Below are 18,206 nucleotides of genomic sequence, written 5' to 3' on the forward strand. Positions count from 1 at the left end.
TCAGTACTAGAGAAAATTTTTGCAACAGCTTTTGAGTGGCTATTCCTGTGCCTGTGATTCCTGGTAGACTCAGCTAAGTCGCTGATTAGTTGCCATGCTTCATCTGCGGTCTTGTACTTTTTTAGAGAACCATTACTAGCACCATCTAGTGTAGTTTTATCCCGAGGCTTCATTCCTTGAGTGAAATAGCTGATCAATACTAGCCTGTCAATCATGTGATGGGGGCATGCGTCTAGAAGGTTCTTAAAATGCTCCCAGTACTCATAGAGAGTTTCTGATTCACCTTAAACAATGCATGAGATCTCTTTCCTTAGTCTGTCTGTAACTTCAGCTGGAAAGTATTTTTCTAGAAATTCTCTTTTGAGCGTATCCCAGTTGGTAACAGTCGCTTCAGGTTGGGAGTAGTACCACTCCCTTGCCTTTCCCTCAAGAGAAAACGGGAAGGCAGTTAACACAATAGAAGTTTCATTCGCACCATGACGCCTAACAGTAGAACAGGCTGTTTGGAAATCCCTTAGGTGCTTGATAGGTTCCTGAGCAGGTAAGCTATGAAACTTGGGCATCAAGTTGATTAATGCAGTCTTCAGCTCAAAATCTACAGCTAGAGTTGGATGATGCACTTGATACGGCTGTAGTGTAAAATCTGGGGCTCCAGCTTCCTGGAGAGTAATCTTTCTAGGTGCTGCCATTCTATTTGCACGTGAATCAACTGAATCAGTAGTAAAGGAGCTTGTTTCGCTCTCAGATGGCGGTTCAGATTCGCCCTCAGATGAGACTGGTGAATCGATAACAATCACTTCACCACCCTCAGAGGCTAACCGACGTCGAGCTCGCCTAATACGTGAAATAGTTCTTTCAATTTCAGGATCAAATACGGCTAAGCTCGGATCAGGCAGTGAACGCGTCATTCAATGAAAGAAACATATAGCTCATGGTAATAAAATAAAAATAAAATATGCAAATAAAAATAAAAATATGTACACTAATTAATAATTTAGCACACAATTGCAACTCCCCGGCAATGGCGCCAAAAACTGACGAGCGGCAGAAGTTAGACCAATTAAGAGATTATAATATAATAGAATAGCGTTGCGAGTATAGCTCTTAACCAGCAAAAATCCGCCTCATCAATTTAGAAAGGTTGTCACAAAAAGTTAAAATAAAAATACTGGGAGTATGAGTCCCAGGTCGTCTCCCAACGAGTTGCGAGAAAGGGTACTAATTTATTAATTAGGAGTTTTCGAGAGAGTTTGAGAGTTGAATAACGAGCAATTAAATAATTGTAAATTAAAGCAATAAAAACTAAGAATGATTATTAATATTCTAGATAAAAAGCCTTGACTGGGGGAATGATTAATTGGAAGTTCTATCCTTGTTGGGATATCTTAAGTGTAGTATCAAAAAGGTTATTGTTTTCACTTAGTTAACCCTTACTAAATAAAAGAAAGTCAAGCAATTGAGCTAACTCTTATTCGCAAATCCTAGTCCTCTCCCTTGGGAAGGTCTAGCATTAGTAAATACAGAACCAGCAAACAACTTCTAGTTTAATCAGCACTACTTAAGCCTTCCAACTCAAGTGCATCCTTTTAATCAACCCCCATGTCAAGTATGGAATCTACTCCATTGACATGAATAAGGCGCTCATAAAGATATAAGAAGAAGACATGGTAAATTGAATAAAATATAGATTCAAAATTTATTAAAAGTAAAAGTAATCCTCTTTACTAACAATTCATGAAAATAATCCAATTACCACTCTAAACAAGAATTAAGAATATGGAATAAATAAATAAAAGAGTAAGTAAGGAAACAAACTAGAATAGTATCTTCAACGGAGGTAATGACTCTTCAATATCCAAAAGCAAAACTAATAAACTATGAAAGTAAAAGAGAACCTAGAGGGAAAGTAATCCTCTCTAAATTCAAATCTAAAAACCTAAAAACTATCCTAATAAGATTATGTGAATGTATCTCTCTCTGTGAAAAGGTGTGTTGAGTCTCTGCATGTTCCCTGGCTTTATTTTGTGTTTCTGGGTCGAAAACTGGGTCAAAACGCGGCCCGAAATCGTCCCCATCATTTTCTGTTAATTTTGCAGATCGCGCAGGTCACGCGTATGCGTCGTCCACACGTGCGCGTCATTCAACGTTTTTCCTTGTCACGCGTACGCGTCGTCCACGCGTTCGCATCATTTGTGCAGACTCCAATCCACGCGTACGCGTCAGGCACGCGCGCGCGTCGGTGTTCGCTGGTCATCTCCTTGGTTTCTTGTGTTCCTTCCATTTTTGCAAGCTTCCTCTCCATTTTATAAGTCATTCCTGCCCTTTAAAGCCTGAAACACTTAACACACGGATCACGGCATCGAATGGTATAAAGGAGAATTAAAATATACTAATTAAAGATCTCTAGGAAGCAAATTTTCAATCATAAAACAATACTAGGAAGGGATTATAAAATCATGCAAATCATATGAATAAGTGGGTGAAGATTTGATAAAAACCACTCAATTAAATACAAGATAAACCATAAAATAGTGGTTTATCAACCGGCTAAAAATCGGCCGGTTGGGCCGGACCGGTGACCGGCCGATTCTTATAAAACAAAAAAACGATGCCGTTTTTTATTGCTTTAAAAAAAAAGAAACCCGACCCGGTTACCACTCGAGAACCACCCCCTTCTTCCCCCATTCATTCATCTCAGTCTCACACTAACGCTGAACCCTAGCATTCCCAAATCCCAGCCCAGTAGCCACCGCCGTTGCCGGGGTTCTCAGGTCGTCAGCGCCACCGCCGTCGCCTGGTCTCTTCCCCCAATCATTCATCTCAGTCTCACTCCACACGTGAACGGTGAACCACTGAACCCTAGCCCTCTGAAGCATTCCCAGCCCAGTAGACTTCCATCGTCCCCGCGGTCCTCAGGTCGTCAGTGCCACCGCCGTCGCTTGGTCCTCAGCACCGCCGCTTCGTCTTCGCTGGCCTCTCGCTTCATCTTCGCTGGTCTTCGCTTCGTCAGCACCCAGGTGAGTGACTCCTCTGTTTTATCTTCTTTGTTTCATCTTCTATGTTAGAATGTATGGTTCTGATTCCAAAACGCCTAATGTTGATTTTTTGTGTTTTGCTGCTTTGTATTTGTTAATTTGTTGAATGGCTGAATGCTTTGTCTTTGTTAATTTATTAGAATGGCTGAATGCTTTGTATTTGTTAATTTGTTAGAATGGCTGAATGCTTTGAATGGTTGAATGTTCTGATTCCATTTTCTGTTTTGCAATATTGTTGAATGGCTGAATGCTTTGAATGGCTGAATGTTCTGATTCCATTTTCTGTTTTGCAATATTGTTGAATGGCTGAATGCTTTGAATGGCTGAATGTTCTTATTCCATTTTCTGTTTTGCAATACTGTTGAATGATTGAATGCTGTAGGCAGAATTGTGTTGTGTTGAATACTTGAATGGCTGAATGCTGTAGGCAGATATGGGCTTGTCTCTTGTGTTGTGGTTAAGAACATGCTGTTAATTTTCATTGTGTTTGGCTCCTGCTTTAGGTTAAGAACATTGTTAATTTTCATTGTTAATTTTCATTGTGTTGTGGCTGTTTTTAATTTCATTGTGTTGTGGGTGTTATTAATTTCAGTTATGGAAAATAGTATTAATCAAGAAGCAACTGCTGATAACAATGCTTCCGTGAATAATTGGGGGAAGAGGTTGACTTTTGGGTGACTGAAGAGGTTGTAGAGAAAGAGCCTGATCTTCCTAGTAATGTGGATGACTTATTGCGTGAGTATAGTTTATTTAGTTTCTAATGATTTATTAGAATGTTGTTAGTTTATAATATAATGATAACATGTGTATTTTATTAGGTGAAATTGATGTTGATTTATATCAAAGTGGCAGTGGTAGTAGTGGTCTTTATGCTGCATCTCTTGATTCTTCTGCTCAACAGAGTGGGAATGAAGGTGAAGATCATCCCACCGAAGCAGATTTGCAACAAGTTCTTGCGAATTTTGATGATTGATAAACCATGATGTTGGAATTTAATATTTAGATATGCTTTTATTACTATTTAACTTTTGAGTTTGGATTTTGATGATTGATAAACCATGATGTTGTGACAGTGCGTATGGAGAGGGATTTCGAAGAGAGAGAAAGGGGGTTCTGACGGAGCTCGTCACCGAGTTGCACTGCTGTGCTTCTGGCCACTGTCATCGTGGAGTCCACCGCTGGTAAGGGCGTTCTTCCTTCTAATTTCCATTTCCTTTAACTTCCGAATATTGTTGTCATTGATTGCCATTACAGCCGCGTCGCTACGCTTCTGGTAGTCGGAAATCCTCCACCAGAGCTTCTGGTCGCCACCGTCACTGAAGATAGCTGCCAGAGCTGCCGCCAAATCGATTCAGAGGTCGTTGTTGCTTCGTTCTTTTGTTGCAGGTTCAGTTGTGGTAATTTCATGCTGCGATTAAAGTTGATGTGGTTGTTGTAGTTTTGGTTAATGTGGTTGAGGTCGTTCGGAAATTTCTGCGGTTGTTGCCGCTGCTGCAGATTAACATGAAAAGAGGGTTTATTATATTAGAATCACTGCAGGCTTGATTCCTTGAAGTAGGGAATTCGTTTTCAAACTAAAGACTTTGGATTACGAGTGCCAATAAATTTATCAAATAATTGAAAATAATTTATGATTGTCTAGAATGATTGAATGATGAGTTTAAGTTGGGTTTGGAATTGTGAAAATGACTGAATTTGATGAATATGTGTTTGATTTTCTGATTGTTTGAGAATGCTAAAAATTCTTATTTTTAGCTGGTTGTATTGAGAATTTGTTGAGTTATGGCTAGGAACGGTAATTGATTTGGAATTATTGGTTAAATTGAAATATGATGATTTTTGAAAAAACTATTGTTGTTGGTAATTGTTTAAAAAAAGATTAGTAAAATCCTATTTCTAGGGGAGGGTATGTCTAAAATTTTATAAAAATAAGGAAAAGTTTAAGGAAAAATAGTAAGAATTAAAAGGAAAAAGAAAAGGAGATGAGGTATTAAAGAAGGATATAGGTTTCGGTCAAAGAGGTTAGGGTATTAAGGTTAAACATCAGTAAGGATGTAATGATCTTTTAATAAAAGAACGAGATTAAAATAATAATTTAAGGTCATTTGAATGTTTGAGGGTAAAGCGATTAAATCGAGTTTGAATGAGAAAGAGGTAATTAAGGTTTAATAAAGTAAGGTCTAAGGTTTAAAGTTTAAGGATTAAAGCTTAAGGAATTAAGAAATAAGGTTTAAAGGTTTAAGAAATTAAGGATTGAGGTTTGAGGAATAAAGATTGAGGAAAAGACTGAAAAAGATTGAATGATTTGAATTTAAATAATTTGATTTTTAGCACAATTTTGTGAGAAAGACAAAACATAATGCTTACTGTTTACTTGAGATATTGTGCATGAGGCTCAGTAGAGAAGATGATACTCAACGTCCACTTGAGACCTGAAGGCAGGAATGGACATAAGGGGTGCAAGTGGAGGCCTCGACCCCCTAGCTTTTTCTAAAAAAAATTAATAGTAATAAATTATTAAGTATGATTTAATTTTTTAAAAAATTTATTTAATATTTAGTCTATTATAAATAAAAGTTTAGTCCAACCTAAATATTAATGATTTCTAATATCTAAAAAGTAATTAATAATGTTAAAAAAATCTGAAAAAGATATTATTACTAATATTTTTTAATTAAATAAAAATTTTTAAAATCCATAAAGTGAATTCTTTTTCTTCTTGTGATTGTCTTTCTTGATTCATTTGGTATTAATTCTCTTTGTTTTAACTGCTACAACTGAATGATCTTTTCAGCTATGAATATTGTGAATAATGACTCAGAAACAAAATGAAAGATGAATTTATTGCTAATTGTCTTTTAATTATATTGAAAAGAAAATTGTTGATTTGACACAGATTCTATTATCGATGAATTTTATGATATGAAGAATCGACTACTTCGTTAGTAAAAATTACACACAAGTATATTTTTGTAATACATCTTACATTATATAATTTTTTGCATAATTTTTTAATATTATATACGTTATTGCCCCCCCCTCCCATAATAATATTTTTGGATCCGTCCCTGCCTGAATGATGAAGCTCAGTGGGGGCAGTGATACTTAACGCCCACTTGAGACCCGAAGGAAGGTTCCCTATGAGGACGGCAATACGTAACGTTCATGGAGGGGATGTTGGCTGAGGTAGGGACGGCGATACGTAACGCCTATCTCAGGACCACTGTCGGGTAATGGGCAACGAACTGACACGTGAGCTCATAGCCTGTATAGGAATAGACATTCATCATATGCATTTGTATGAATTGCTTGGGTGTGCTTTCTATTGCTGTGTTAGGTTATCTGTGAAATTCCTTGCTATTTGATTTGCGTGAATTGTTTGTACATTTGTATTTAACCTTACCTATGTTTGTTAGTTTATAAATGTGACTGTTAACTGAAGTAATAGAGGACTGATATAACTGAGGATTGATTAATGTAACTGAAAATTAATCAAATAATATAATTTGAAGGACAATAACTAAATTGTTTAAATTAGAACTTGAAGAATTTTAAAGGTAATTAGGATAACCACTTTTATGGTATTCTCGTCCTCTACTGAGAACGAGTGGTTAGTTCTCACCCGATAATCTTTTACCCTTTCAATGACACAGGTTTTGAAGACTCAATATGGATCTGTGGACGAATAGTGGAGTTTGTTTATGGGGTAAGTGCTTTCATAGAGTCCCCTCGTGCTTGTCGCTTAAGATTTTATTTTTTCAGAGGGATAGGTATTGTATTTGAGTTTTATTTGAAATTACTTGAATAACATTTACTATTATTAATAATTATGTGGCTATTATTGTTTGAAGATCTTTGATGAAAGATTTTATTTGAACAAAATTTTCTAGCATTTTCACAAAACTGGAACGCGATATTGATATAAAGTTCCAATAATTAAGTAGTTAATATTGGGAAAGATCATGTAATGTTCTTGCTAGTGGAAATACCATGACTTAAGCAAGGTATTTTGCTAGAAGGAACGTTACACAATACGATCAACTACTTAAGCCTCCCAAACAAACTGGATACATTGAAAGTAAAAGAGGATTACACACCAAATAATAATACGGTTAAACAAAAACATATATTTATTATAACATATATGTCCTTCTTGTAGATCATCCAACGACCTCTTAAAATGAGTAAGAAAATGAAATCTGTAAGGCCGGTCAGCATGCTCCCAGTTACGCCACTTGACATTACACAATCCGTTAATTAACTTTTATCGTAAAAACTAAAATACAATGTGCTACACTTTTTCAAAGCAGATAGTAATTAATTTTACCTGTTTGCAATTGGAAAGAGTTGGGGATTGCTGAGAATCGGTGCAAGAAATGGTAGACAGATCCAAGCCAAGGTAAGTAAAAGTGTCAGTGGACCATCGATCTCCTTGCAGTTGACATGAGATGCTCTACACAATGCTCTATATAAGTGCGCTAGACATGTCGATCCCAACTAAATTCTATGATCCCAGGAAAGTTACGGAACAATGGCAAAAATTTCCAATGCACTGTTGCTCCAGACTTTTCTCCAAACAGAATTGTCCCAAATAATAACATTATGTGGCACTTTACGTATCTCTGAATGTAAATATCATCAGTCAAGACTAAATGATCTTTTTAGTCCTTGAAACCACGTCAACTTTATAAAGCTTCCTCTACAATCTGTCTTTTTAGGTGCAACCCCAAACTGGTGCAAGCATTCGGCCTCTAAGGCCTTATCACTACCCATGGTCGGTCCTGTAACTGGATGACCATTTGTCAGAAGACCTAAAATTATCGCCACATCTTCCAATGTCACAACACACTCACCAACCGAAAAATGAAATGTGAGTCTTAGGGTGCCATCTCTCGATCAGAGCATTAACCATTACCGACTGACATTGGATTACTCCAATCTAGAAAACGTGATAAAAATCAGTCTCTCGTAAATGTCCCTCTACAATTGGATTGTATGGATCCGGCGACATTAAGTGATTACATGTCAACATCCGAGAACCCTACAAAACGTAGCCATGTATCACATTAAACAAAGATAACCATAATTAATTAATAAATAAAATTTAACAATATCTGATTTTCATTGTCACATAACTAGTATAATATAATTATATTAACAATTATATAATTAACTACTCGAAATATACTAAATCTATTTTACAAAAATCTCACATTTATATTTATTAGTTTCTAACAATAATTAATAAAACTTAAATGAATCTAAAATATAAATTTAATTATCATTATTAGATACATTAAAAATATATTTTCTAATGTCTAAAATCTATTTATTTTATAATAATTATTATTCATTATTTTCTATTTATATAACAAGAATAATTTTAAAAGGTATTAAACACTTCTAACGGATTTGGATCCTCTAAAGTTTGAATTTCACTTTAGAGAGTAAAGTGTGATCTCTCACCATTGATTTCATAGGTGGGACCAAGAATAAATATGAAAGAGAAACTATTCAAGGGTAGAAGATCACACTTTACTCTCTAAAGTGAAATTCAAACTTTAGAGGACTTATTATACATATATAGATTTTACAACACCAAATTTATTAATAATCATAAATAATTTATTAAATTCATAACCAAAATTTAGTGTTACTAACATAATTCATTACTTAAATTACACTAAATTCAATTATTATTATTATTATTATTATTATTATTATTATTATTATTATTATTTATTCAGTTTCGATTTTTATGCCACTATAATAATAATAATAATAATATACCTTAATTACTTAATTAACTAAGAATGAAGAATAATGGTTAATTATTATATGCAAAAAATTTCAAAACTTTCACTACAATACAATAATAAAGCATATTAATTAAATATCTAACTAATAATACACAACAACAAGTAGTTAATCCTTAATTAAATATTTAAATAATACATTTATAATAACAATTAACTCAACAATTATTTAAAAATCTTCTAAATTTATTTTATTTTACTAACTATTTCTAAAAATTAATAATAATATTATATAACCTATAATCTTAATAATTATTACTATAATATTGCTATTAGTCTCTAATATTATCACTATTATTTTCATTAAATCAAAATATTTGATAGTGAAAACTTATATAATTAGGATAAATAAGATAATTAAGAATGTAACACTTTAGATGATTAACTTCTTTTATATTGAATCTCCTAAGCATTATTCATATTTTGGTAGTGGCTGATTGTTCTTCTTCCGTTAAATTTGATAAACGATGGAAGAAGAGAAGAGAAAATTATAGTTGTGGGTGAGTTCTGGAATGTATGAGAAGAGAAAATTAGAGTTGTGGGTGAGTTTTCGAATGTATGAGAAGAGAGAATGAGAGTGAGAGAGAGAATTTCCAAAGTGAAAAGGAGAGGTGTAGATCAAGAGGCCGGGATGCGCTGCATGCACGATACGTGGCATTTGTTACGCAAATTAGACAGCCAAGTTTGTATACCTACTAATTTATGTAATTGGACTGTCTGATTATTGTTCTTCAACTCAGACCGTTCGATTTCTTTAGTGCAGTCATCATAAAGCGGTCAATCTCCTTACACTCCAATAACGTACTATACACTTTCCTACTCTCATATCAAAATTAAAAAAGTGCATACCATTGTGTATTGTTATTTATCGGATATAGAATAAAATAGATCCACTTCTTTTTGTTCCTACTGAATAGAATTGTTCCATTTTTCCTAAAAACCTAGAACAAATATAAATCCTTTACCAGATATAATCGACTGCAAAGGGGGTTCCATAGTATATTTTTTAGTATCTTTTTTCTAGTGCAATAAAGTTACATAGTGTCTATTTTTTGCTGAAAAAAAAAAAAAAGAGAGGGGTATTCTCATGGGTTTGCCTTGGTATCGTGTTCATATTTGGTAAATTAAATTAAAAATGACTTTAATGAAATAATTAAATTTGGAAATAAATTAATGTATTATAATAAACTTTTTAATTTCAATGAATACAAATTATCTTTGAAAAATTTTACTTTAAATACTTTCAAAAGTACTATATTTTTTAAATACTGCAAGTACAAATATATAATTTTTTTGATTTACCAAACATAAAATAAAAAAATAAACACTTTTTAAAATTTTTTATCAAATCAAACTTTATCTTTTTTTATTTTCTTTTTCTATTGTAAAATGTACAATGTTCATTTTTTCAGCCAGCTTTTCTTTTCACCATGTGTAACTATCAGTACACTATTTAAATAAACAACTAACTAAAAAAAATAAGAAGCAAAACTAAAAAGAGTTTAATTTTAATATATTAATAATATAAATAATTGTACATAATCGTATAATTATATTTGTTTTTTGAATAATTATTTATGAGTCAATATAAAAAATAGTTATTTTTATTATTATGTAATTAGATAAACTTATAAAAGTAAAACTAGTCTATATTGATAGGACATTAAAATTAAATTCAACTAAAAAAAGAATTTTTTATTACCAAAAACCTATTTACAATTAACAACACGTTTCACCAACACCCAACTTTTGTTTTTGCCCTCCAACAATATCATAAGATTCACAACGCCACTCACTCCATTTCCATTGCTCCACTTTCCTTCGTCTACCCTCTGCTCTCTCCTCCTCACCCTATTAAACAAAAACAGCCACACCCCGCGGTTCAACCGAACTGGTTTGTGTTGCTACTGCTAGCTAGGGTTTCTCTTCTTCGTTCTTCTTTCTTGAACCGGCTCGTTTCAGAGCCCAAATTAAATGGCTTCTCTCTTACCTTGTGCGCCGCCCAACATAGCTTCTACTCCGTTCGGGAACCGGACTGGGTTCCCTCTGCTGAACCGGTCTCACTCCTACGCTATTCCCGCTTCGACCAGGAGCTTCCTCCGCGGGTCGCTTTCGGTGGCCCGGTTCGGGTTCAAACCCGGGTTCTTGCCGGAGCCCGACGCCGCCGGAGAGGTGTTAAGGGAGCTGTTCGATAGGGCGGAAGGGTTCCTCTACACGATTGCGGATGCCGCCGTCTCGAATTCCGACACAGCGGCGACGGCGACAACCACCGCCAAACAGAACAACGATTGGCTCTCGGGGATCACCAATTACATGGAAACTGTGCTCAAGGTATTGTTCTTCTTGTTATTTTTTATCCTAACTTCCAGCTCTTTCTATTCTAATGAATTTTTATTTGTTTAGCGTGTGGAATTTGGATGGCATGATTTGAATTTGAATTTGGAATATGTGAATTCAGTGTTTGGAGCGTTTTGAGCATGCTAGTGTGAATTAGAATGGCGAATTAAGGGCTTGTTGGTTTTATTTCCTGTTTTAATTCCATGTCTATTTTGTACTGCACTGAAGAAGATAGTGGAAACATGAAATGATAATTGAAAAAAAAAAAATATAAGACTAAGACGAATAAAATTAACAAATCTGAAAAGTGAAAAAAAGAAACCAAACCATGCTTAAAAGTAGTTGCAGTTTAAGGTTAATGCATGGTGAAAGCGAAGCTAAAGGCGGTGCAATGCACTAGTTATAGTGGTTGGTTGGATTCATGGTGTTTGCTGTTGAAGATGACAACACAACTCACAAAAGAATAGGATTCCAAGTGCTAAATATCATTATTTCCATTGTTGCTGTGATTCTAGCTGTGCAATTTCCTATAGTTGGCCAAGTTGTCATGGAGTCGATTAGACAAATTTAAAGTCAAGAGATGATGATGCTGATAGTGGTCAGGTCAATGAAATAATATATTCCACTCATATTGGAGATCGAAATTGGGTCAACAGAACAATATCTTACTTCTGCTAGTAATGAATGACACCTTTGTACATGAGTCTGTAGACTACTTAACAGTCAACTGATAGTTGTTTTGTCAAACTTCCTTTTTTTATTGTTTGAACTCTGAAGTTATGAAATAACTTAGTTACATATATGAAATTTTAAGTAGATAACTACTTTGATCAACAATTGTAGTTGTATAACTACATATGGTTATACTACTGCCATCATACACATTGCAATTATTATGAGAGAAGTGTTTTTTCAATTTTTCGGTAGGTACTCAAAGATGGACTTTCTACTTTGCATGCGCCATATGCTTATGGTTTTGCAATTATACTGCTCACAGTTCTCGTAAAAGCCGCCACCTTTCCGTTGACAAAGAAACAGGTTTGTTCCTGTTGAAATGTGCTTCAAATTCGCTAGTGTTGATGAATTGACAACATACTGAACTGATTGTCATTGGCTCTTTGCTATTGACGTTAAAAATGTTCATTACAAATAGCATTCTTAATAAATGTTCACAGGTAGAATCTGCCATGGCTATGCGATCACTGCAACCTCAAATAAAAGCTATCCAGCAACGTTATGCTGGTGATCAGGTATCTTTTATAGCTTCCATAAGTAATATACGTGTTTGGATTATGAACATAATAAAGCTACTATGGGAATATACTGGATAACTCTTCGGATAACTTTTGATATATTGCTGGGCAGCTATAGCCATGAATAGCATTATTTCTTTTCCCCTGTGCTACTGGAGAATTGAATGAGCTTTTATCATTGCTGACAAAATTCCATTCTAAATTGCCCATGCTTATGTCTATATTTTCTCACTGTTATCTTTGACTGATAGGAGTGTAATTCAAATATCAAGTTTTATGCATTGTTTTGTTACAGGAGAGAATTCAACTTGAAACTGCTCGGTTGTATAAATTGGCCGGCATTAATCCTCTAGCAGGTATTTATGGAATTAAAGACTATATTGCAAAATTTTTTATAAATATGGTCCTTGGTTTCCTGGATGGAGCCATCCAAAGCTTTCATATCACAAGTTCAGTTTATTCTCTTTTTTTTATATGATTAAAAGATATATGGAACTATTTGATCAAGCATTTTAGTCTATTGTTTTGGCTTAATTGGGTATGCAGGCATCAATTAATCCAGTATAATGCATTAATGTTCTATCTAAATTTTTTACCTAGTAATATTTTTGTCAATCTGTCTTTTCTCTTCTCCATAGGATGCTTGCCTACACTTGCAACAATACCAGTCTGGATTGGCCTATATCGAGCCCTTTCAAATGTGGCAGATGAGGTATCTTGTGTATTCTGCTGATTTGGTATCTGATAGTCTATCCATTGATGTGATTTTTTGGTCATATGAATCTACCTTTGATGGTTAATGCTGCCTTTTCTTTTAATTTGAAAAATAATTACAAAGGGACTCCTTACAGAAGGTTTCTTCTGGATACCTTCTCTTGCTGGTCCAACAACGGTTGCTGCTCGTCAAAATGGAAGTGGTATCTCTTGGCTTTTTCCATTTGTGGTGAGTATCTTTTGGAAAATAGAAAGTAAAACTACATATTGAGAACACTACTTTTGTGGCATTGCAAGTACCATATTTTTTTTTTTGTCTAGGGCATTGGTCTTCTTTCCAAATTGTGAATTGTCCCGTCATTTGTATCACTAATAAGAAGTATATTTCTTTATTTTTTTAGTTGACCAGTTTCAATGTTTCATGGTCTTTTGAGAATCTGTGTGAAGTTTTTGAATTCCTTTGTGAGTGTGGACACATTTTATTGGCGTAGTGTGAGTAAACTAATGTTTTTGTATGTTAGGAGGAAAATGGAATAAGGTTTAGAGTTCCGATTTTATTTTTAACAACTTGGCTTGAAATACGACCATATTGAATTCTCGTGCTTTGTTTTAGGCATTCTTTACAATGTTTCCCTTGTTGGCAATGCTTATTCTGCTAAATAAGAAAGCTCTTCTATTGTATTTTTCCAATTTAAATAGTTACCTTATAGGAGAATTTCCATTTTCTATTATAATTTTTTACACCCTCATACAAGAGTTTCCTTTTTGCTGATTGAGAGTTACACATATTAGAAGGAACCCTCCACTGTTGGGGGTGCACCATCTGTGGATCCTATAGACCAAATTAGATTAGTTAGCTAGTTAATATATTTGTGATCTAATAAGCTGTGGTCTCATAAGAAAGAAATGGGGCAAGGGAGTGTTTGCCTCTGAGTGTAGGAAAAGTCGAAAAGGCATGATAATTCTTTGTTTATGATTCATGTATTTATGGTGCATCACTCTTTCCTCTCTCGTTTCTTCAATGAATCAATGAATGTTAAATTGTTGCATCATTTTTCTTAAGTGCAGTTCTTCAGAATTATTTTTAACCTATGCTAAAGTTATTGCAAAAAGTTCTTTGCAATATCATTTTTTGTTCTTGCTGCTTCCATTTCAATTTATATGTGATTTGGCAAATAATTTAATTTAATTTTTAACTTCTTTTGCTTTAATCATTTAATTTCAGGATGGTCACCCTCCCCTTGGATGGTCAGACACATTGGCTTACCTTGTCTTGCCCGTGTTGCTCGTAGTCAGTCAGTACATCTCTGTCCAAATAATGCAGTCATCACAGGTCAGTCTTGTTATATGCACAACTAAATTATATACATGTCGGTTCCCTTTCTCAATATTTCCCTTGAACCTTATTTTACAAGTGTTGAGCCATGGCTAAGTTATATCTTTAACTTAAATACTTAACATTTTTTCTTCTGCATCCATAGCCAGCCTTTCTAACTGAATTTTACCTTATTAGCTTAATCACATGTAACCGACTCACTCTCCTTTACTTTTTCATACAAGATTAAGAGAAAAATGTTCATATTAGTTTACTTTCTGTGTCTGCACATGAAAATGCATCTGGGTATATCTTATTAGCTGAGTTGCTCAACATTTTCCATGTCAACTTTCAGCCTAATGATCCCAACATGAAGAGTTCTCAAGCCATCACCAAGCTCCTTCCATTAATGATTGGTTATTTTGCTCTTTCAGTTCCTTCTGGACTAAGCCTTTATTGGTGAGCTTAATTAGAAGCTTATTGTTTGTCTTATATTTATATAACCATGTATCCTGTCTATCCGTATTTACTTATTATGCTATCTGCAGGTTAACAAATAATATATTGAGCACTGCTCAACAAGTATGGCTTCAAAAATTAGGGGGTGCAAAAAATCCTGTAGTTCAAATTCAAGATGATATTATGAAGGATGACCAAATGAAGATTCCGAAGTCGGTACCTAAAGTAAATTCCACGAAAACAGAAGCTAGACAAGATGAGAAATCAACATCAGGGGGGCCACAACCTGGTGAAAGGTCGGTATAAGTGGCCACCAGCGCTTAATAGTGCTGTTATTTTATTTTCATTTTGTCCCGGACTTTTTGTTGCAGATTTAGGCAACTAAAAGAGCAAGAGGCAAGGAGAAGACAACAAAGAGAAGAAGAAAAAGGGAAAGCCACTGAAGCAGCATCTAAAGCAACTAAAGTATACGAGACTAATGAGATAACAGTTGAAAAGGGAAATCAAGATGGGGGTGATAATGTTGAAAATTCTCAGCATGTTAACGCTGATGCTGATCCATCCACATCTCAAGTCACTGTAAATGGTAATCCACTAAGCAAAGACTTGGAAGAAAATCAGAATTCCACATATACACCTCAGAGGGAAAGTAATGAAGGTTCTCCTTTCAACAATGGAGTAAATGAGAAAAGTGATGAGGTATTGTAGCATATATAGATGGTATTTTTCTTAACATTTGTTAGTTAAGGACATGTAAAAAAGTGCATCTTGAATTTAATTTTTTATTGCCAAAAGAATGAGGAATGCTTTTGGTAATCATCTCTGCTTACCTTTTCATGTCAACGTAAATGGATTGTGTATCCTACCTTTTTCTATTTGGCTAATCATAAAATTTGTTCTGGAGAAAATATTTATACTGATATGTTTCCTTTTGCAAAATTTTGTTCTTTGGTGAACCTTCTTATAGTGCTTTGTTTTGAATGCTTTCATGCTTCTGACGTGAATTGTTAAATTTAGCAATACATGAACCAGCTTAAGAAATTGTAGTGTACTAAATTTTTCTGGTAGTCATGCATTACTGTTGTTAATTAATTGCTAACCAAGTTTTCTTTCATTTTCTCTTCGCATTTCTTCATTGGTACAGAGAGGAAAATTTCCATTATCATCAAGATTTAGATAATTATTTCATAACACGCCATCGTGTACTCGTGTCTAATTCATGTTTTTACAGGAACCAAGGGAAGCATTCACAACTACAGCTACCACCAAGAAGCAACATCCTGAAGAAGAATCGGATCACCTGGCGAAGGATTGAAATTAGAACCGTAGAAGTTCAGCTGCTGGGAAATTGATTGGTCCCAATGCCATCTAGAATTATACACTTAAATGCAACCATTCTTGCAAGTTGCAATATGAGATGTCTCTGGTTAACATCGAATATTATCACAGAAGTTTTGGATTCAACAAGATTCGAGGTTTCTACAGTTGCTGTGTGGAGGTGGTTGAAGTTTGATGGCTGAAACTGAATCAGTGAATTGGCAGATTGTATTTTCATTTGTATTATATTTTAGGTCTTTTTTTTTTTTTCTTAATAAATAAGGATTGTGAATTCCAATAAGAGAATAGCAAAAGGTTGGAGGGGATATAACATTGGTGGTTCTGTTTTATTTTATTTCTTTTTGGTCTAGAAAATAGTTATGTTCAATTCAAAATTTCAAATAACGTCGAAGTTTGTATATGATATGAAGATGAAGTTCATAGCTCAAAACCAAAGCAATGATATGCAAATCCATTTCAGGTGTCGAAAGTTTAGATATTAAAATTCAACTATCAATTACTGAGCACCAAAAAATGGGCTTCAGCATATATTTATAGACACCAATGGGAATTGGTGTATTAGTGACGATATGATTTATCCTATACATACGTGGCCAGAATTTGTGCCAGAATTTAGAGCGGAAAAAGTGTTGTGTATTCGAATCTTGTATTGTGTATACGACGAATTTGTCCTTGATCCGATGAGTTGAGAAATATTGGACAATCATGCTTTAAAATTGCCAAGCGTTAATTTTGAGTCAATTTTATGTTCCATGCATTGACCAATGACCAGTACAAATTTTGTTAGCTTAAAACTTTCTGGTTTAATGTAAGTGTTTCGATCTTCCAACTTTCAAGTGACGCTAGCTTTAGAAAAATAAAGATTTAAGAATCAAGATAGTTTTGAAGTAGCTGCAAATGCAATTCTTGTCCGGTTTGCCAAGTCTTGGTGTTCTTGGTAACAAGTTATCATATATGCCCCGGAAACTCTCCCTTTTCGTATGCCATGTTTTGTTTGTTGACGCAATTTTTCCTCATTGGATGCTTCTTCTACCTTTTCGCCTAGGTTCCTTTTAGCCGACCCAACTTATACATTAACTCAAATTTGATTTACAAAAATACTATTTGTACACTAAAATCAACTACAATGTATTTATATATTTTAATATATATTCTATATTAGTGACTGATTTTGACATACATCTAGTATGGTTAGTTTATTTATAATAAGTTAAAAATTATGTATGAACAATTTCATAATTATTGGTTATAATTCTTCTTAGAATATGTATTAAATTTGTCAAAAATATATAGAAAAAGTTGAGTTATGTGATAAAAGTTTAGAACATACTTCACAAGAATGAGCTTTTCGTGCTTTTGCAAACTTATGATTTTGGTAGATTAATGTGTGTTGAATTCAGTTAAGAGAAATGTTTGGGGTCAATAATTTTGTTAATATTAGTCAACACATTAGGACTAATATTTTATTTTTATACTATTAGAATTTAGGATTTAAAATTTAGCGTTTAGAATTTAGTTTTTTGTATTTAGAGTTGGATAAAAATTGGCCAAAAATAATAAATTTTATTAATTATATAGTATTATTTTTCAATTATTTTTTTTAATAAATGTTTTGTTAACAAAGCTTTTCATAGAACTTCAAGTTTGTTATTTATTATTATTCAAAAATTATTTAAAAAAAAACTATTTTTATATTCTTCACAAATATATACCTAAGAAAATAAAATAAAATAAAATAATAATAATAGTAAAAAAGTGCTAGTGAAGCATGTCTTTCTCACCTCTATGTGTGATGTGTGTTGTGCACATGCCATTTCAGTACGGTAACGTTGCGTGTGCGCCAAATTTTGGTTAGTGTGTTGAAGATTTATTATCACTGCAACTTCGGTTGACCCGTATCTTTAATATTTAAAGATTAAACTACCTTATCTTCATGTTT

At 33.9% G+C, this 18,206-nt stretch overlaps 1 protein-coding gene and 1 non-coding gene across 2 annotated transcripts; both read left to right on the forward strand.

The window, feature by feature from the left end:
* Nucleotides 1-209: 209 nt before the first annotated feature.
* Nucleotides 210-317, forward strand: LOC148579248 (small nucleolar RNA R71). Its single transcript, XR_015899244.1, has one exon. It is a non-coding gene; the product is annotated as a small nucleolar RNA R71 (small nucleolar RNA).
* Nucleotides 318-10,591: 10,274 nt separating this feature from the next.
* On the forward strand, nt 10,592-16,736 carry ALB4 (OxaA/YidC-like membrane insertion protein). The gene is made up of 11 exons (XM_016325184.3): nt 10,592-11,182; nt 12,116-12,226; nt 12,364-12,438; nt 12,737-12,797; nt 13,080-13,153; nt 13,280-13,384; nt 14,381-14,488; nt 14,826-14,929; nt 15,019-15,225; nt 15,301-15,628; nt 16,161-16,736. The coding sequence occupies exons 1-11, from the start codon at nt 10,826-10,828 to the stop codon at nt 16,242-16,244; spliced, it is 1,614 nt and encodes a 537-aa protein (XP_016180670.2). The 5' UTR covers nt 10,592-10,825; the 3' UTR covers nt 16,245-16,736.
* The last annotated feature ends 1,470 nt before the right edge of the window (nt 16,737-18,206 follow it).

Source organism: Arachis ipaensis, chromosome B10 (assembly GCF_059453495.1).
Source record: "Arachis ipaensis isolate K30076 ecotype BB chromosome B10, ASM5945349v1, whole genome shotgun sequence".
NCBI classification, from domain to species: Eukaryota; Viridiplantae; Streptophyta; class Magnoliopsida; order Fabales; family Fabaceae; genus Arachis; species Arachis ipaensis.